The following is a 19658-nucleotide window of genomic DNA, read 5'->3' on the forward strand; positions in this document are numbered from 1 at the left end:
GGGGGGGGGGATGGAAGTGGGGGCGCTGGCAGGGCCCCCCGAGGGGCAGCGCTGTGCTGGGGGGGGTGCGGGGCCCGTGCCCCCCCCCCCGGCGAGGCCGAGGCCCCTTGTGCCGCAGCGGGAGGTTGGGCTGTGCCGGGCGCTGGCGGCACCGGCTGCGGCAACGCGCGGCCGGGCAGCGCTGCAGAGCGGTACCGCACCGGGGGGGCTGCCGGGCTGGGGGGGCACTGCTGGGGGACACTGGGGGGAGTTTGGGGACACTGCTGGGGGACTTGGGGACACCGCTGGTGCTGGGGGACGCTGCTGGGGGGCACTGTTGAGGCTTGAGGACACTGCTGGGGGTTTGGGGACACTGCTGGGGTTTGGGGACACTGCTGGGGGACACTGGTGGGGTTTGGGGACACTGCTGGCACTGGGGACACTGGTGGGGGACACTGGGGGGGGCACTTCTGGCGCTGAGGGACACTGGAGGGCTTGGAGACACTGCTGGGCTTTGAGGACACTGCTGGGGGCCACGGGGGGGGCTTTGGGACACTGCTGGGGGCCACTGCCAGGGCTGGGGGACACTGCGGGGACACTCCTGGAGCTGGGGGCCACTGCTGGGGTGTGGGGACATCGCTGGGGGGCCCTGCTGCTGCAGGGGGGCACCGCCAGGGGACACCGCTGGGGCTTGGGGACACCAGCGGGGTTGGGGACAGTGGCATGGGGCACCCCCGCTGCTTGGGACCCCTGCTGGGGGGGGCGGGGGGGGCACAGGGTGGAGGACACTGCCCCAGGGCACAGCTGGGGACATGGGGACAGCACCCAGGGGACAGCCAGGCCCTCCCACTGTCCCCTCCCACCCCCCCCAAAGCTCAGCTGGATAAACACCCCGCGGGGGGGCCCTGGGGGGGTCAGACACGAGGAGGGGGAGCAGCCCCCCCCCACTGTCCCTTTCTCGGTGACACGAGGGATTTTCAAACCCCCCCCGCAGGGTTATTCCCTGGGCGAGGAGGAGGAGAAGGAGGAAGGTCACGGCGGGGGTGACGCGGGTGACCGGCCTCGTCCCGCTGGGTGCTGAAGGGTCCCGGGGTGACCCGCACCCCTGGGTGCTCCCACAGCCGAGGCAGGGGGGGCCTCAGGGACGGGCTCCTCGTCCCGGGTCCCCCCCACCCCGCTCCCAGGCTGAGACCTGACAAAACTCAGGACACCCGCTGGCAGAATCAGGGGCAAACCCCCCCCCCCCCCCCCAAAAAAAATACCGAATGTCCCCACGTCCTGCTGCGGGGACGAGCCCGAGCGCGTCCCCGGGCTGCGGCCGCCACCATGAACGTCAGCGTGCCGGCGGGGAACCGGAGCTGCACGGGCGCCGGCGAGGAGCCCGTCCCGCTGCCGACCTTCTCCACCGCCGCCAAGGTGCGGGTGGGGGTCACCTGCCTCCTCTTCCTCTCCTCGGCTTGCTGCAACGGGGCCGTGCTCTGGTCGGTGGCCCGGGCGCGGCGGCCACCCCGCGTCCGCGTCCTGATGGCCAACCTGGCGGCGGCCGACCTGCTGGTGACGGTGGTGGTGATGCCGTTGGACGCCGCTTGGAACGTCACCGTGCAGTGGTACGGGGGGGAGGCGGCGTGCCGGGGGCTTATGTTCCTTAAATTAGCCGCCATGTACGCCTCGGCCTTCGTCACCGTCGTCATCGCCGTCGACCGACACGCCGCCATCGTCAACCCTTTGGCGGCGGCTCGCGCCGAGCGGCGCAACAAGGCCATGCTGGGCGCGGCGTGGGCGCTCAGCGCCGTGCTGGCTCTGCCCCAGGTGGGTGAAAAAAAAAAAAAAACCCCGGGGAGGCCTCAGCGGGGATGAGGAGGAGGAGGAGGAAGGGCAGGCGGGTGCTGACAGCCCCACGGCCGCCCCCTCCCCACGCAGGCGTTCGTCTTCCGCACGGTTCGGCGCCGGCGGCCGCGGCGCTTCGTGCAATGCGCCACGGTGGGCAGCTTCGGGGCGCACTGGCAGGAGACGCTCTACAACATGTTCACCTTCGCCTTCCTCTTCCTCCTCCCGCTCCTGGCGATGCTGCTCTGCTACGGCCGCATCCTCGCCGCCATCTCGGGCCGCACCGGGGACGCCCGCGGTGAGCACGCGCCGGCGCCGCTCTCCTCCTTCGCCTCCCGCCGCTCCGCTTGGGGTCCAGCGCTCCCCCCCCGTCCCGCTCGGGTCCCCTCTCCCCAGCTCGTTAACGCAGCGCTCTTAATTAACCGCCGGGCGACGCGTTCTCCCTCTCCCGCCGCTACCTCCGGGCTCCGTTTCCGCCCCGCAGTCGCCTCCCGGGAGATCCAGCTCCGTCGCTCCTACGACAACATCCCCCGGGCCAGGATGCGGACGCTCAAGATGTCCATCGTCATCGTCCTCACCTTCGTCGTCTGCTGGACGCCCTACTACCTCCTGGGCCTCTGGTACTGGTTCTCCCCCGAGATGCTGACGCGGGAGACGGTGCCGCCGTCTCTCAGCCACATCCTCTTCCTCTTCGGCCTCTTCAACACCTGCCTGGACCCGCTCGTCTACGGGCTCTTCACGGTGCGTTTCCGCAGGGAAACGTGGCGGGTTTGTCGCCGCCGCAGCCGCCGGCACGAGGAAGTCGCCGTCTCCGCCGCCCGCACCGGCTCCTGGCGCGTCTCCACCGCCGCCGGGAAACCCGGGAGCAGCCCGGGGGGGTCCCCAAAACTGGAGGTGACGGCGGGACAGAGCCACGAGCCGTGCCGGGGGAGGCCGGCGGAGAGCTTCATGTGAGGGGGAGGCCGGCGGAGCACGGGGAAACCCCCCAGAAGTGGGGTTTGGGGAGGGGGGGGGGGGAGACTCGGGGGCTCTGTGCCCCCGCGAAGCCGCTCAACAATAAACTCCCCGTTATTTCGGCGGCGGGAGCCCGTCTCTGCGCCAAGGGACGGTTTAACCGGCACAGGGCAGGGTCTAACGGCCCCGGTGATCAGCCAGAAGCAAAGCGCCCCGTGTCGGGGAAAATCTGGGGCAAAAATCCCTTTAAAAAACACCGCAAGGGCTCCTTAGGGGGGAAAAAAAAAAACAACCATATTTGAGTTTAAAATGAGCCCCTTGCCCTGCGCTGGGGGCACGGGGAGAATTCAACGCCACCAGAGCCGAGCTACGCCGCGAGCCCAGCGACCCCCCCGGCAGAACAAACGCGTCGCTTCCAAACACGATTTGACGGAAAAAGCACTTTTTCAACAGCTAAATCGTTCTCCTGCCAGCCCTGAGATCAAGAGCCGGGGTGGTGACACCGACCGGTTTTAAATCTAGAAATAGCAGAGGCAGGAAAGGAACCGGGGCTCGGTTACAGCTCCTCAGAGTGTTTAATTAAGGACAAATAACGAGAGGAGGAGTTTGCGCAGAATCAGTTATTTAAAAGGCCGAGTTCGCTCGCAACCGTAAAACCAACAGAATAAACCCCTCGGGAGATTTAAGGAACGCGCGCCTGGGGTACAGAAAACAACTTCTCTCCAAAAAAAAAAAAACCAAAGAGCAGCCAGGTCACTCGCAGGCGTCACAAAAATGCTTAAAAACGTCGCGGTTTGGGGCGTAACCGGGCCCAGGGGCCGCGTCCACCACAACCACCGGTGACAAGGACCCCCCCGAAACCTCAGGTGTTGCTTCTTCAACTCGAGTTTTCTCGTTTAAAAACAATAAAATCTTGTAAGAAGCCAATGCGCCGAAGCGATGAACTGGTTTTTTTTTTTTACTCCTCCAAATGCCCCGTTCCCGACGTACAAACCCCGTCCCACCCCCTTTCCCTCCCAGTTTCCCCAGTTTGGACTTGGAACGCGCGGGTAGGAATGAGGGTCCATCATCGGCGCCTCCTGTCCGGACTCCTGCTCCGTCGGCGCCCGCCCCTGGGAGAGAGAGAGCAGAGGGAATTGGGGGGTTTACTGGTGTTTTTAGCAATTTGGTGATGTCACCCTTCTACGGAGTGATGTCATCGGGGGATAAGTGACGTCATGGCCCTGCGTACGGGGTCACCTCTGCGCTGGGAGAGCTACAGGAGCGAGGGATGGACTGTTGGAGGGAACACGAGAGGTCCAGCCAACAGCTCAACGTCCAAGTGGAAACCAGTAACAACCAGTGTCCCGTACTGGGACCACAACACCCTTCGTAGGATGGGGAGGGGGGACGGGGCGCGCCCTCGGCAGAGCTCCAGCAGAAAACAATGACACCGTCTTCAAAAGGTCCCTCCCGACCCAAATCCTTCCAGATTCACCCCGTTTTTCTCGGCCCTGAGGCCGAGGCGGCGCCGACACGCCGCGCTCGGGCTCCCGCCGCGGCTCTCACCGTCTCTTCCCTTTGGGGGGGCCTCTCACGAAGCACCAGTCCACGCTGATGGGCTGCCCCATCAGCTCCTGCCCGTTCAGCCCCTCCATGGCCGCCTGCGCCTCTTTATACGTCTCGTACTCGACCAGGGTGTACCCCTGCGGAGCGGGAGGGAGGGAGCGTGAGCCGCGGCAGAGGGGGGGGAACCCCGGGATACGGGAATGACCCCCCGGGCCGAACCCCGGGGGATCCCGGCCTCCGCGCCAGCGCCTGGGGACGCACGAGCGGGCGTCGCATCGTTCAAACACCCCCCTACCCCCACCCCGAGGGAAAACGGAGGTCGAGGGGCGAGCGCAGGCGGCGCCGGGGAAGCCCCCCCCAACCCCGCTACCTTCAGGTAGCCCGTGCGTCTGTCGAGGTTGAGGTGGATGTTTTTGATCTCGCCGTACTCGGCGAATTTGTCGTGGATGTCTTCTTCTGTCGCCTCCTCGTGAACCCCCGTGACGAAGAGAATCCAGCCCTCCACCGCTGCGGCGTGGAAGGGGCGAGAGTTACCGGCCAGCCGCGGGCTTGGCGAAGCCCAAAATAAACCCCGGCGAGGCGGGGGGGCTGGGAAGGTGCCCCCGGGGATACTCACACCTCTGCGGGCCCGGCTCATCCCCGTCCTGCTCCACGCTGTCGTAGTCCTCGCGCACGCGGGCCCGCGAGCCCTCCTCTGGGCACGGGGAAAGAGAAACGGGCAACCGGTAGCGTCACTCAGGAAGACAACAGGGCCCAGACAATCACAAACCCATTTAAACGCCCCAAAAGCACAACGACAGCGAGGGGGGGGGGGTCACACCAAGGGTGGGGGGGACGCCCCGGACCCCGGCGTGGCCGAGCGCGGCGGGTGCTCCTCACCTGAGCCGAAGCCTCGGCCTTTCCGCTTCTTGGCTTTTTCCTTCAGCTTGTGGATGCTCTCTGAGGGAGAGAAGGGAGCGGGTCAGAACCGGGGGGGGGACACACAGATCACGGCCCCCCCGGGTCAGACAGGGGACCCCCCCCGGGTCAGACAGGGGACCCCCAAGCCAGGGACAGTCCCCCCGGGCCGGACTTGGCACCGAGACTTGCGGAGAGGGGAGAGAATCGGGCCGGGACTGGCAGGGGGGGACCCCAACGGGAAGGAGACCGAGCCCGAAGCGGGAATAACCCGGGATCGAGATGAACCGGCCTCCAACCGGGACCGCGAGGGGGGAACGACACAGGAGGGGGTGACGGGTCCCGCTGTGACCGGGACGCGGCTGGGCGCTGGGCCCCAAGCAGGAGGAGGCGGGACCCCCCGGGCCGGCCCGAGGCGAGGAGGCACCGGGTTGGACCTGGGCCGGGCCGGTCGGAGGGGCCGGACCGATAGCGGGAAGCCCCAGCACCGCCCTCACCGTCGCCATCCTCGTCCATGGCGAAGTCCTCGCCTCCCGCCTCATGGAGATCCAGCACGTCCGCCATCTTGCCGCTCCCGCTGCCGCCGCTCTCGGAGTGCACGCCGGGAAACGCGCCGGAAGTACCGCCGCGCCGCGCGCCGCCATCTTGGGGAGGGCGTACGGCGGAAACACCCGCGCCGCCATTTTGGGGAGGGCGTACGGCGGAAACGCCCGCGCCGCCATCTTGGGGAGGTCAAGGCGTCTCGTCCCGCCCGCACTGCCATGCTGGGAAGGGCGGGGGCACCGCTCTCCCCAAACTGGGGCCGTACTGGGGACCACTGTCACCCACCGGGGGTGACACCAGTCTAGCAGCTCCCGCGGTGCGAGTCCCTGCGCAGGGACCATTCAAAGGAGAGGTCAGGGGCACCAACTGCCCCAAAAGATGAGAGAAGCCGCCACAGCTACCCCAAAATCTATTGCTTTATTGTATAAAATCGTACATACAAACGGCATCGTCGCAGTGTGATTTATCCTTTCAGCTTTGCATTTAATTACGTAGCCTGAATAAGGAGAACAACCCCTTTGGATGCTGAGAAAAACCTGGATTTGTTCACTTTATCCCCTTCCAAGCCGATGCGGAGACTCAACACGGGTGCCCAGATCGCCACAAACACAAATCACACAGAACATCAGGTTTTTCCTTTTCCCTTCCGCCAGGGTGGATGGAAACACCATAAATCTCCCCGATCCGTTTGCGAGCGGCTGCCCGTCTGAAACAGCTCGTGGGCAACCCGGTGCTGCAGGACAGAGTCGCGGAGATTTTGGCTAAAAGCATTAAAATCCCGACGCGCAAAACCCTCGGAAATGCCTCAAAAAGAGCGCGGAGGAGTGCTGGCAGGCGCGTGACGAGGGAGGTGCTGTGAGGTTTCTTGGGAGTTCCCTGATTTCCGAGGTCAGGCCGTTGGATAAATCACCCTTTCACTCGACGGAATGCTACAGGCAGGTGTGGAAGTGCTGGCAGAGAGCTGTTAAGACTAGAGCAAGGGATTAAATCCAAATGCAAGGTCTAGATATTGCCCGTAAAAAAAAACAAAAAAAACAAAAAAATAAACTCCACACCATTTACAATCATATTTAGAAACGTGTTAAACATTAATACTGTTGTGTAAAGAGACTGCATATAAAAAAATATATATAAAAAAAAAAACAAATAGGCTTGTTAGGATGAGAATACAAAACTAGAATACCTACAGATAATGCAATTTTTAAAATTTCCATCTCAAAACAAAGACTATTGCTCGAATATCCACCTGCCTCTGCGGTCAAACATACTGTGCGAGAGGCTGGTGCCGAGAAAGGAGAAGGGAGGGGGGAAACTGTCCATGGAAATAGCAGAGTCCCGAAGGTTTTGTAACCTCTACCGCAGGGAAAAGAACCAGAGGAAGCTCAAAGCTGCGCTGAAAGAAGAAATTTGTCTGCAATTTATCTTCCTGCTGAGACGCTGCTGGCTCTTCCGGGCTACTTTTTGGAAAAGCAGGAAGGGATGTGGGAATTACCTTCAACGAGTCGCTATTTTCTTGAGTGAACTTGAGCTTTAATGTCAGAAAAGGCATTTTTTTAAACTCTAATCTCTAGATTTAGTTCCCTAAATAGGAAATATTTATTTAAAAACCCCATAGTGCATATCGAAATTTTTGTTTCAGCGACAATTCGTTCCAGTGTCGCTGTTCCAAAACCCAAACCCCCCCCCAAAACCGCAGCCCCCACTGTCACTCTGCTCAGCCTTTCCTCCTGTTCCAGGTTTTCCCCGAGGAACGGTGAGCTCTGTGGGATCTGCTGCCCCAAAGGGCTACTCAGCCCCCCGCTCTACCCAAAATCCCAAGAACTGTCCCCAATAACTGTGCTGGGGAGGACGGGGACGGCTGCGGAGGGAGCTGGGTGGTGTAAATCAGGCACAGGCAAGGGTCAGACCCCTTTATCTGCCTGGGAGAAGTGAAGCAGAGTTGAGGCCAAATCCTAGTCTGAGCTTTTGCTGGTTGGGGCTGGATCTGTGCTCTGGTTCAGAGGATTAAACACAGGTCTGGTTAACAAAGCCTTAAACACAGCTCTGACTAACCAAGCCTTAAACACAGCTCTGACTAACCAAGACTTAACACAGATCTGACTAACCAAGCCTTGAAAGGTCTGGTTAATAAAGCCTTAAACAGGTCTGGTTAACAAAGCCTTAAACACAGATCTAACTAACCAAGCCTTAAACACAGCTCTGACTAACCAAGCCTTAAACACAGCTCTGACTAACCAAGCCTTAAAAGGTCTGGTTAACAAAGCCTTAACACAGCTCTGACTAACCAAGCCTTAAAAGGTCTGGTTAACGAAGCCTTAAACACAGATCTGATTAACCAAGCCTTAAACACAGGCCTAGTTAAAACTGACTTGTGTTTGCAGGGCTCTTGAGGGAGAAGCTGAGCAGTTCCCCCCGTTACTGCCAGCGAGTTCTGAGACTCTGGCCAGGCTTTTGAAACCTCCCTCGGAAAGGCCAAGTCTGACATTTGGTTTGGAAGCTGCTCCGGAGAGAACAGCATGTCCATCTCCCATTTCATGTAAGATTTTCAAAAATTCACATCTCCCCAGCTTGGCTGGGGAAGCCAAAAAAGCTTTAACGCTCCGTTTCCAGCAAAATAAACCGGCCACTTCATCCCCCCCGCATCGAGTGCTGGTGCCTGGGACAGGACTTCAGCGTCTCCACCCTGCCAGACTGGGCTAAACTCTGTAAAAAAACCCAAGGAGGATTGAAAAGGAGCAGAGCAAGAGGCTCTGTCTCGTGCAGCCTCATCCAACTGCCAAATCCAATCCCTGAAGCACTGCAGGGCTTGGAGTTTGTCATTGTTTTCGTGTTGTTCCAAGGTACATTATTCAGAGGACGAAGGACCAGAGCAGGAACGGGTAACAGCCACCAGACAGTCGTGGGGGTATGTGCGAATCCTGCCTGAGCCTGGAACCGGAATGCTGCAGACTGACCCCCAGACTTAAGTCTGGCCAAAACAAAACCCCAGTTTTAAATCCCTTTTCCGTGCTTGGGTGCATTCCCCTGCACAGCTTGCACTGTACTGTTAAAGAGAACATGTTGGTTGTTTTGCTGGGTTTTCTACTTAGTGTGCTTATCAGGTTTTGATAGACCCCCCCCCCCTTCAACTATAGGAGCAGAAGGAGAGACAAAAATTAAAAAAAAAGCAGGTTTGCATGACACACGTCGGCTCCAAAGAACAGAAGCTTTCTGGAAGAAGTGCTACATTTCATGGGAAACTGCTGACTATATAGTGCCAACGTGGAGCGGAGGTCTTCGGCGTTAATACTGAAAAGCTGCATTTTTAACACTGTCTTAAAAAAAAAAATCAAAAAAACAAACAGTGACAGAAGGGATTCTCTAGCGGATAGGAGGCTGAGGAGTAGGTCTAGAAGCGCGTATTAAAAGGTTTAAAAATCTGTACAGGAGCTTTTTTCTTTAAAAAAAAAACCCAAAAAAACAATTCTTTAAAATGTGCAAATGGGCCAGGATTCTGGAAGAGGCGTGACATGCTTTACGTGAGCCGGGCCGGATCCTGTCGGGAGGTGTTAGTAGGCCTGGGGGGGGGAAGGACTTGCCGCCCGGTCTAGCAGTTGGAGGAGTGGATGCTCCCCAGCTGGCCGGCCGCCAGCATCAGGATGTCTTTCTTCTCCTTATGGAAACGCAGCTCCTTCCCGGCCAGGCGGGCTTCGTCCAGCTCTCTCTCGGTCGAAGCCAGCTCCCTGGAAAGGGCCCCGGGGCTGTTCTGCTCCCTGTTCACCCAGTCCATGGCCATCTGGTTCCTTATGTCGTCGTCCAGAGCGCGGTGGGAGTAGTGAGCCAGGACCTCCTGGGGGCGAAGGGACAGAGGAAGGACAAGTGGCAGGGCGGGCTGCACGGCACCCGGCTTCCCGGCCGGGCCAGAAGGTTGTTGAGACCCTAAAACACCCCGGGGGGGGGACCCCCGGACTCACCTGCCGCGAGCACTGTCTCTCCCGCATGGCTTTGAGGCTGCCGTTCCAGTGCAGCAGCTGGAAGACGGTCATCAGCTCCTGCAAGGGCAAGAGGAGGGTCAGGCTGCGAGCCAAGGGGGGGCCGAGGACTTAGCCCTCCGAGGAGCCCAGCTCGGTTCAAGTGTTGGGAACGAGAAGCTGAGACGGATTTTGGAACGTCACGGCCAGTCCTTCGCGGTCGCCAGGGATCACGGCGAACGCTTGCAGCCTCAGAGGCTGCAAAAAACCTTCCAGCGTTAATGAGTTGGGATTTATCAAAAAGATAAGGAAAGCGCAGCAGCGGGGGGGATGGAAGGAGCCAGGACGTGAGGGCAAAGCCCGGCTTATCCCGCTTGACAATCGTCCCCCGCCCAGATGTGACAGAGGAGATGGAGACGCCGGTGCTCCCTCTGCCCCGGGGATTTGAGGAGCCTGCAAGCAGGACTCTCACCCCGCAGCCTCCGGAGCGGGCGACACCCCGATGTTTTCCAAGCAAACATCCCTCTCTCAAGGCCACACAAATTTTCCTTCGCAAACTTGCAGCCGCTCCTTAGGCTTCCCAAACACAAACCCGGCCTAAGGAATATACATAAGAGAGTCACCCTGTGTAAACAGGCCCATTAATATAAACACTTCTGTCTTCCGCCTGCGGAGTATTTCCATTCAAGGGAAACGAGCCAGGCAAGAAGTCAGCTCTGGGAAGAGGCTGCCTACAGCAAAGAACCCCAAATCCAGCCACGCTACAGGCTGAAGGCGCCTCCTTTGAGAGGCATCCAAACCCCGCTGCACTGTCTGGAGGGGAGTTACGGTCTAGTTTCTCCTCTTCTAAAAAACCCAGTTCCAGTCGGTGCACCGAGAGTCAGCTCGTCTGCACAATGATCACTCCGAGTTCTGAAGCTGAAAGGAAAAGGACTCGCTAACCCCCGAGCGCCGTGGCCACGCCGTCTCCGTGCACGCGGGGACAGACGTCCCGCCTGGCGAGGACGGTGCTCAGAGGTTATCAAGTCACACGCGGGATTCTGAGTTCTCCCCCAGCAGTCTGTGCTTTTCTTTTGCAGGTAAATAAGATTGCTCCGCTCCTAGGAGCCGTTTCCTCCGCAAGGCTGGAATAAAGCCCAGCTCAGTTCTCAGGCGTCTGTTCGGCACGGACTCCTTCTGCTCCATTCACCAGAACCCACCCGTGTTACAGCAGCTTCCCTCAGCAGTTTGTACTTTTCATTTCACAGATGTTTTGTCGTAACGAGAGACAGCCTGAGCATATTTCAGTAGGATAGCAAGGCTGCTCCGATAACACTGTGGTTTGAGGGCATGTAACGACAGGAATCAAGGCTCCTAATTCCACGGTCAAAATGTCTTCGGATGAAAGATCTTCGCCAGCTTTCCTAAGGGAAGCGAGACCTCTCCCATTTTACAGGGAAAGGATAAAAACCACAAATGAAACGCCTCGCTTCGTGCCACGAGTTCAGGTACCTGGAGCTTCTGGACCTCCAGCACCGGTTACTGAAAGAACTACGTCACTGACCCCGCCGGATCAGAAGAATGCACAACCCTCCCGTGACACTGAGCCATGCCAAGAGCAGAGAGCGTTTACAATTCCAACTATTTCTCCGCTAGACCAGCACCCACAAGCGCCACAAATCCCAAGTTGTGTTCTAAGAGGAAAGCCCCGCTCTCAGATTGAACATAAACCACTACAGACGCAGCTGAAAGATCAAACCACCCACCCCTTGAACCGGGACATTAAATTATGAGCAGTACCTGGAACTCCAGCATTGATTTTCCCTTGTTGGATTCCAGCATGAAGCGAAAAGCCCCGATGCCGGTGTTGGGATTATCAGCTTCCTCTCGATTGCCCTGCAAGAGACATTTCACACCGGAGCTGCAATTCCCAACCACGTGTGGTTCACCCCGAACCCGCCACTCACGCTACATCGTCTCCACTTCAGCAATTCCAGGTCAGATTAAGGAGGATGCCTTAGGCTGGCAGACGTGCTTATTGGTCTAGTTCAACCTCCAGCACTTCCCATCGTTCACTACAGCTCTGACAGAGCAACAAAGCTCCCTCTGCTTTTGACAAAGCCACTTGAAACAGGATTTTTTTTTTTTTCCTGCAGCCCATTACGGTGTTTTTTCTTACAACACTCTGGGTACTGTCAAGCGCCGTGTGACTGCACAGCAAGAACTCCCTCCAGGATAAGGTATAATTAGAGCAGTAAAAGAAGAATGCAAAGCTCCCGCCGCTAGAAATAAAGTTTCTGGAAAACATTTGGTTTAAGGAAAGCTTGCCAACGTGACGATCCGGTCACAGAAGGGCCACGTGAATCAACACCTTATCATCCTACCCTGCCTGATCCGAGGGCAGCACAATCAAAATCAAGAAGTGTGAGACCGTGTGGGAGGGGAAGCAGAATTAGAGCTACAGTTAAAAAGTTTTAATGCTCAGAAGTCACCAAAAAAACCCTGCCATAAGGAGTTCCAGATGTAAAAAAGAAAACTTCTCTTGCCATGATTTGAGTTTTTCCCCCCGCCCCGGTGCCCATCGATCGCTGCTGTCTGGGCACTGAAGAGCCTTACGTTGAAAGATGCCAGGGCCTCCGAAACACTCTTCTCAATGAACTCATCCGTGATCCTCCGGGAGGGATGCTCATTAAACACCGAGTTCATCAGCGCAATCTTCGCTGCGCTCCTCCGGGCTTCAGCCTTGGTTGGACAGAACTGAAGAGAGACAAACGCCGTCAGGACAGAAAAACAGCCAAGATGACCGAGATCCCTTCGGCCCTGACACACGAAACGGGGAATAAGGTGGCGGCGGCGTGTTGTAGTTTTGGGAAGTCGTGCTGTCAGACAGCCTGAAATCATTAGGAGCTGGTTTGAAACCACAGCTATCCCAACCACGCTGAACGCAGAACTCAGGCAGGCAGCTGAACTCAGCACATAGTATCTGCAACCAGGAAACGCCGCCCATCAGCTCGTCCACAAAATTAATTAGCTTAAAACCGAAACGTAACCAAATTACTCTTAAGCACAAGGACTGCTCTTCAGGATGGGTAGAGCCTGTGATGGCTGGAACTGTTTCTTTTGGATACGTTCTTCAAACCAAGACTAGAGAGTAACTGCCTAAAGCCACTATGGCAAAGGAATCCGCAACGCAGTCGGGACCCGTTGTGATTTTTGGACCTTAATCTTTCAGCGAGGTTATTTGGGTTGGACGTTTTCCTTTTAAACAGAGAGAGGGGAGGAACTATTGATCCAATGTTATGATTTGATTTCTAGAGTCTTTTGGCACCTTGAGAAGAGGCTCTGGGCCAAATCCAGAGCCCTTGCAAGGAAATATTACTCTACCAGTCCGTCCGAGCTGTGTTCTGTCAGTACACCCCACTGCTTAATCCTGCGAAGGAGAACCAAGTCTCAAAACCAGCCAACCCGCCCGTTTTCTCTGACAGCACCTACCGGCCCCCAGCTCTGCCAAGGTCCAGGTCAGTCACGTGTGGGGAATCCAGGACATACAGCAAAGGAAAATGTAGAGCCAGACCCCCCAGACTGAAGTGGGAGGGGGGGTTTAGAGGCAGTTAGAAACATTTAGTAGCCAGCCCGAAACGAAGGAGGGTTACAGTCAGACCCGCATCATTCTCACGCCTCAGATCCGCAGGAAAACGTTAACGCTGTGCCCGGAGCAGAGCGGATCTGAGCAGTAACTCCGGGGCGCGGGGGAAGCTCGGGGCACCCAAGTCAGAGCGCTGGGGAGAGGAGTGAGCCCCGCCAGCCTACCTGGAAACTGCCAAAGCAGCTCCCTCCCGGCAAGGTGACGTAGCAGACGTACGGGGGACTGTTGGAAGGGACCATCTCGTACACCACAAGGGCTCCGTTCTTCAGATCGGCCCCGCGCGACTGTTTCATCTGCCAGAATTCCTGGAGGGCCTCCACGACGTTCACTGTGGGGGGAGAGAAATAAAAATTCCCACCTGCCCAGGGAGCTCAGCCCCGGCTCGTGTCAGAAACCGCCCGCTTCAGGGGAAGCCGCGGACACACGATGTCAAACAAATCACCGAGAGCCTCTCCCAGCCAGAGGGATGTAGGGAGAATCCCCGCGTTAGAAAGCAAAGCTCCCTACAGAAAAACCTTTCTCATCCCAGCAAACCCAGGGAAAAGTTTTCAGAAGAGGATTTGGAAAAAGCTGCGAGGGCAGCGAGGCGTTTTGCCTTCGCAGGAGGCAGGTCAACAGGCTGGGCAGGTTTGCTCACCTGCCCCTCAGTGTTGACATCCTTAGGCTCAAGATAAAAATTAAAAATAAAGCAGCTGACCTGCGCGTGCACCGTCAGGCCTGCAAAAAAAAAACCACCTGCCTTCAGGCTGAACATCCCGTACCGAGCTCCAAACAACGCGATGGAGACACAAGAAATGACCTGAGGCGGAAAGCCGCCTCCTGGCAGAACTCCCTGTCGTTTGGGTGGGAGCGTTGAACTGTCACGTAGAGCGCGTGTAACAGCACGAGGAGAACGGAAACATCTCGCTGGAGAATCTTGTTTGTGCCATTCGGCTCGGGAGGATGTTTAACAGAACCACGGGATAAAACCAGGATTAGCTTTGTTACAGTAAGTGGGTTTTCTATCCCAGGTAGGAAATCGGAGCCTAAAACATTAACCCTCACTGATTCTGGTAATTAAGAGTCTTTCCAGAAGTCGTTTGGAAGCAAGAACCTCTTCTGGAGCACCAAATCTTCTACATGGGGTTTGAGCACTCGCCCAACTTTAACCACCCAGCAGCTTGTCCACCCCACGCACAGGCAACCAACGCACGCAGCCCTCGTGGCAATCGGCTTGTAGCCCAAATCCACGAGATTAAACTCTTATTTTAATACCTATGCAAGAACTAGGGGTGTTTACTGTACCACAGAGCCAGCTGTCCTGTCTGCCTCTTAATTTCTGAACCCCCAGCACCACGAGGACTTCCTCCGAGCAGTTCTAAGTTTACCCACCCTTTATTTTGTCAAGGTTCGGGCAAGAAAAACAAACCTCGTAGCATCTAACGCTCAAAGTCCCATCGAATTTGCTCTGAGCTTCTCTCCGTGCTGAAGCTGGAGAGGCAGCTGGAGGGAGAGCCTGCCCTCAGCTCCTCCCCAGCGCTCCTGCTCTGAGCCTTGCTCATCTCAGCAATCGCTTTGAAGCGGGACGATCTGCAAAACAGATTACAGCGACTCCTCGCTAAGGCAGGGCTGTTAAAAGAACCCTACCCCAGAGCTCGCTCGCTCACGAAAACGAGAAAATAACCCCCAAAATGCCCACGCCAGCTCTCCCGTAAGCGCCGCGGCTGAGCACCGAGAGAGACCAGGCTGCTGCTCGCAGCCTCCCGGGCTAAGACAGACGAGGGAGGTTAATCTGAGGCCACGCGCGACGCCGAGCCCATCCCAAGCCACCTTGGCTTAGTTTTTCGGTTGTCCATCCAGCGCCGTAACTTTTTTGGCTTTTTAGGAAGTCGGCAAGCTTGAGCCTTTTAGTTTTTATTGCTTTCTGCAAGATGAAGCGAGGCGAGGAGTCGCTGCCACAGTAGTTCTTCACTAAGCATTCCCCTCCTCGTTCAACCACAGGCTTTTCAGGGCATTTGTTCATAAAGCAGTCACTCTGGATTATTTTCAAGTTTAATTTGTTGGGGGTTTTTTTGATGAAACATGCAAGACAGGAGCAATTTTCCGTCAAAGACTTAACAATACAGGGTTCCCTGCCAGTTCTCCAGTGCACCAATACCCAGACAGACTTCCCATCTCCAGCCAGGCAGATTCCCGGCCCAGGGACAGCGTCAGTCATGCACATAATCCCCAACAGATTTGGGGAGACAATGCCCAATTCACTAACGGCTTCAGGGCTCGTTTGGCACGGGGCAACCGAGCCTTCGCAGCAGCGGCCACACAAGAAACCGCAGGGAAAAGCTGAGCTGCACCAGGCAACGCAAACTCTCACGGCACACAGAATTACCCCGAAAATTCAGAGAAATTACAGTTTAGTTTAATTTAGCGAAGTCTGAGAAGCTGGCGTTAAGAGCGGGTTAACGAGGAAACGCCATGCGACGGGCGCACGGGCACGGAGTTGTGTTTTCAGCCCAAAACAAGGGTTCCTCTGTGCCAGACGCCGGCTGGGCAACTTCGTTAGCGACTGGAGCGATAGGTCAGACAGCTGAGACGCATCCAAAAGAGCTTTTTTATCCCCAGACTGGATTCAACGCTCCCAGCTGCCGCAGGCAGGATGGTTTTAGGAGACGAGAGAGTAAAATACCTCATTGAAACCCCCCAAATGCTTCAGAAAAAAAATCTGCTTTTATAGGACGGTCCTTGAGAAAGAGGGAACCTTCTGCACCCTGAAGGATTTTAATCCTGTACGGAGCACGAAAGACAACGCAGCGCTCGGGCTGGGGAGAGGGCAGAGAGAAGAACGACCGGATGGCTGGAACGCCGGTGAAGATGCTGAAAAAATGATGTGATCTTTGCACCGTGCAGGAGGTTGCGTTTAACGGGAAACCCAACGTGTAAATAAAGGTCTTCTAAACGCCTGCAAGTAAAACAAGCCTCTCTACCAGCTCAAAACACTGGAGCTCTTGCTCTCGGCAGCTTTCAGGCTGTTTGTTTGCATTTCTGAGGGAAATGCTGGTCTGCTCGAAAAATTCCGTCCCGCACCTGCGTGGGGGAGCCCCGTCGATTTACAGAGCACAGCTTAACCCCCCGCCTCTGCCTGGAGCAGCTCCCCGGTTCGTTTTGCCGCTCCAGGCGAAGAGAAGCTGGGAGACACGACGAGCAGAGCCTGCTCTGACCATCAGTCATATCTGTTTATTGCTTTGGAGCGTAACCCCGTGTCCCGGCGTCGTGTACACGATAGCACATCTGACTCGCATATTAAATACAGAGGAGTAAGTGATTCCACATGGCGCCGGGCGGCCCCGAGCCAGGCGAGCAGCGGTTCCCCCGCACGCCGGCGGTGCCGCCGGCCAAGGACTCACCGCTTGGAAGCCTCCGACCGCCTCCGCTGGACCTGCTGCCGTAGCCGGAAGAAGCCGGGAACTCAAAATAGTTGCAAAGTGTCTCCTTTTGGGTGGGGTGGAAGATTCTTTCCATCACAGGGTCAGTCAAATATGTGCTTTCACCTTTTTTTCTTGCTTCTGTGCTTTTTTTTTTTTGGTTGGGTTTTTTTTTTTTTTTTTAAATAAAAAGGAGAGTACAAGAAACCCAGATCTGAGCCTCCTCCAGGGGCTCTCACCGGGCACCTCTGATGCAATTCTTGGAGCCCAGCGGTGCCGGAGTGTGGTGGAGCACTTAACACCCCCGCCCCAGCCGCCTCCAGAGCTGATTTTTCCTCCGATTTTCCTCGTCAAGGGACAGCCGTGCAGAGCACAGAACTGAGGGGGATCCCAGGAAAACTGCAGGCATGAGGAACGGGCCAGGATTGCCCAGCAGAGCCCTCTTTGCTGCTGCCTTCATTGACAGAAATCAGATTTATTTTTTTTTTTAATGGTCCTGACATCAAGCTGATGTAAAGGAATCACACAGAGGACTAAATCGCACAAGTAGAATCCTCCTTCTTAAAAATATCTAAAACCCACTAAAATAAAACAAACAGCCTCCACTTTCTCTAACTTTATCACACATTTACCTGTTACAGGTACAGCACAAGTAGGAAACTTCCTCAGCTTTAAGCCACTCGTCTGCCCAGCTCCAGTTCCTTTGTGGTCACCTACATCCTTGCCTACCCCTACCTTGTCTTCTCCCTCTAAAAGCAAAAACCCACGTCAGATTAGGTATCTGATACCATAAAAACAGCAGTTTGCATTTAAGAGGCTACAGAGCTTTCTAAGAAAAGGAGATCCATGAATGTTTCTCAAGCTTGACCCCTGAAACCACAAGTCTCCTCAGGGAAAAAGCCGACCCAGAGAAACCACGGACTCAGCGGTTTTATTTTACTCACTTTTACTTTACTTTCTTGTTTTTGGCACGAGCAGCCCCAGATAGATCAGGCTGAAGCAGGGATTCTCCCTTCCTCCCCACGCTCACCTTTTAACATCGCCCAAACCATACGAGCTCCCTCTGCACGGCCGGGAGATCCCAAGCACGAGGGTTGAGGCAGCAGCAGACGTTGGCAAAACCTCCACAAAGGGCACAAAACGCTTATTACTGACATTTAACCCAACGACAACAATCGAGGAAGCCTCCTCAGGCCCACCACACAGGCAAACCACCTGCTGAAGCGGTTTATATGTATATAAAAATATATATTTATCTGTACAGCCACGGGAGAGGGTCCCTCTGGTCTTTTCTCCAAGTCTGCAGGGAAAAGGGGCGCTCAAAGCTCGGTGGTGGGGAGGGAAGGGAAGCAGAGCCCTCACCCGAGGAGGCAAATTCCAGGGAAGGAAGAAAGTCTTGGGAGAGCTCCACACCTTAAAGCTGGAGAAAAGGGGAGCACGGACCAAAGAAAATGGGTTATAACAGGGATCCCAGAGAGAGGGAGAATTACTGGGGAAGGAGCGTTGGGACAGGGGAGCCCCGGACACAAGACTGGAAGGAGAAGAGGGAGCCCACAGGGAAACACCCCGAGAAGATCCCAGCCCCTGCAGTGGTGGGACGCGGGGGGGCTGAGCTACAGCACCGGGAGGGGAGAGAAAAGGGGCAAAGGGGACCCCCAGCCCTGGGGGCTGAGACTGTGAGGGAGAGGGGAGATGGAGCTCCCGCTCCCGGTGGGGATGATGCTCCCGTTCCCGGCGGGGATGGAGCTCCCGCTCCCGGCGGGGATGGAGCTCCCGCTCCCGGCGGGGATGGAGCTCCCGCTCCCGAGGAGAGGGACACGGGGATTAAGATGGAAGGAGAAAGCGGCTCAAGCTGCGGAGGAACCAGCCCCGGGCGAGGAAGGCGGCCCCTCGGGGGGCTGACACCGGGGAAACGGGGCCAAGTACGGGAGAAGGCTCTCCCTGCGGATCCCTCGCCCTCAGCGCCCCCCCGGTACCGGTCCGCCGGAGCCCCCAGCCCGCCCCGCGGCCCGCTCCGCCGCCGCCCGTCCCCCCAGGTCCCCGGCTCACCGCGGCCGTAGCCCTGCGTGTGCTTGGCGAAGCTCCTCACCACCGCCTCCACCGCCTCCCGCAGCACGGCGGGCGGCCCGGCACCGGGCGGCGGCGGCGCGGCGGGGCCCTGCAGCCCCAGGGGGGGCGGCGGCGGCGGCAGCCCCAGCCCCAGCCCCAGCCCCAGCCCGGCCGGGGGCGGAGCGGCGGGCAGCGGCGCCGCCACGGCGGCGGGCGGAGGGGCGGGAGGCGGGGGGGGCGCGGAGGCGGCGGCGGGGGCCCCGGTGACACCGGGCCGCAGGGAGCGCAGCGTCCCCACGCCGGGCTGCAGCCGCTGCGCCCGCACCGACTCCATCACCGCCGCCAGCCCGCTCCGAGGGAGAGCCCCGCCGCGGAGCCGCTGTCACTCACCGCCCGGGGGCCCAATGGGCGTGGAGAGCACCTCAGGGAAGGGGCGGGACGACGGTGGGAGCTGGCCAATGGTAGCGCGGAGGGGACTTCGGAGGGACGGCGGCGGGAGGAGGGCGGTGAAAGCGGCAGCACGCCAATCGCAGGGCAGAATAGCGGGAAGGTGGGCGGGGCGTGGCGGGGAGCGGCCAATCAGAACTGGCAGAGAGGGAGGGGCGTGCTCGCCTTACCCCAATCAGAAGTGAGCCACACGGCGAGGGGGCGTGGCTTATAGAATAGCTCTCCAATCGTGCTGCAGGATTCGTTGTAATGACAGAGAGGAGAACGAATCAAAGTGCAAAGCAGCGGAGGAGGAGGTGGGGAAATGCAACCACATTCTTCTTGGTCGGGAGAAGGGGGCGGGAAATGGAGAAGTCAACCAATCAAAGGCTTCAGAGGAGGAGACCGTCGCAACCGCCCATTCACGGCCTCTGTTTTGATAGAAGAGGGCGGGGCCTGTCG

General features: G+C 57.6%; 3 protein-coding genes across 4 annotated transcripts; 1 reads left to right on the forward strand and 2 right to left on the reverse strand.

The window, feature by feature from the left end:
* The first annotated feature begins 1305 nt into the window (after positions 1-1305).
* Positions 1306-2760, forward strand: LOC141971457 (gonadotropin-releasing hormone II receptor-like). Its single transcript, XM_074928795.1, has 3 exons — positions 1306-1788; positions 1900-2104; positions 2291-2760. Exons 1-3 carry the CDS (start codon positions 1306-1308, stop codon positions 2758-2760), a joined length of 1158 nt encoding a protein of 385 aa, XP_074784896.1.
* Positions 2761-3321: 561 nt separating this feature from the next.
* On the reverse strand, positions 3322-5794 carry RBM8A (RNA binding motif protein 8A). The gene is made up of 6 exons (XM_074929103.1): positions 5703-5794; positions 5188-5247; positions 4925-5002; positions 4679-4815; positions 4309-4445; positions 3322-3872 (listed from the first exon to the last, which is right to left on the reverse strand). Exons 1-6 carry the CDS (start codon positions 5767-5769, stop codon positions 3827-3829), a joined length of 525 nt encoding a protein of 174 aa, XP_074785204.1. The 5' UTR covers positions 5770-5794; the 3' UTR covers positions 3322-3826.
* Positions 5795-9331: 3537 nt separating this feature from the next.
* Positions 9332-19160, reverse strand: LIX1L (limb and CNS expressed 1 like). Of its 2 annotated transcripts, none has more exons than XM_074928913.1 (6): positions 18771-19160; positions 13488-13651; positions 12294-12434; positions 11478-11573; positions 9702-9779; positions 9332-9577 (listed from the first exon to the last, which is right to left on the reverse strand). In XM_074928913.1, the coding sequence occupies exons 1-6, from the start codon at positions 19102-19104 to the stop codon at positions 9335-9337; spliced, it is 1056 nt and encodes a 351-aa protein (XP_074785014.1). In that variant the 5' UTR covers positions 19105-19160; the 3' UTR covers positions 9332-9334. The 2 variants fall into 2 exon arrangements, with proteins under 2 accessions (XP_074785014.1, XP_074785013.1); XM_074928912.1 differs by lacking the exon at positions 18771-19160 and adding an exon at positions 15133-18744.
* Between the last annotated feature and the right edge of the window lie 498 nt (positions 19161-19658).

This window comes from Athene noctua, chromosome 29 (genome assembly GCF_965140245.1).
Source record: "Athene noctua chromosome 29, bAthNoc1.hap1.1, whole genome shotgun sequence".
Taxonomy (NCBI): Eukaryota; Metazoa; Chordata; class Aves; order Strigiformes; family Strigidae; genus Athene; species Athene noctua.

Bases quoted from the DNA above. Each gene is read 5' to 3' on its own strand.
- LIX1L (XM_074928912.1), bottom strand. From the start codon at position 15,526: ATGTGCATGACTGACGCTGTCCCTGGGCCGGGAATCTGCCTGGCTGGA. The intron at 13,652-15,132 runs GTGGCTTGGGAT...CTCCCCCCACAG, and splicing joins AACCGAAAAACTAAGCCAAG to TGAACGTCGTGGAGGCCCTC. The intron at 9,780-11,477 runs GTACTGCTCATA...TTGCCCTTGCAG, and splicing joins AATCAATGCTGGAGTTCCAG to GAGCTGATGACCGTCTTCCA.
- RBM8A (XM_074929103.1), bottom strand. From the start codon at position 5,769: ATGGCGGACGTGCTGGATCTCCATGAGGCGGGAGGCGAGGACTTCGCC. The intron at 5,248-5,702 runs GTGAGGGCGGTG...TCTCTCCCTCAG, and splicing joins CATGGACGAGGATGGCGACG to AGAGCATCCACAAGCTGAAG. The intron at 4,446-4,678 runs GTAGCGGGGTTG...CCCGCTCCGCAG, and splicing joins GACGCACGGGCTACCTGAAG to GGGTACACCCTGGTCGAGTA.
- LOC141971457 (XM_074928795.1), top strand. From the start codon at position 1,306: ATGAACGTCAGCGTGCCGGCGGGGAACCGGAGCTGCACGGGCGCCGGC. The intron at 1,789-1,899 runs GTGGGTGAAAAA...CTCCCCACGCAG, and splicing joins CCGTGCTGGCTCTGCCCCAG to GCGTTCGTCTTCCGCACGGT. The intron at 2,105-2,290 runs GTGAGCACGCGC...TCCGCCCCGCAG, and splicing joins CCGCACCGGGGACGCCCGCG to TCGCCTCCCGGGAGATCCAG.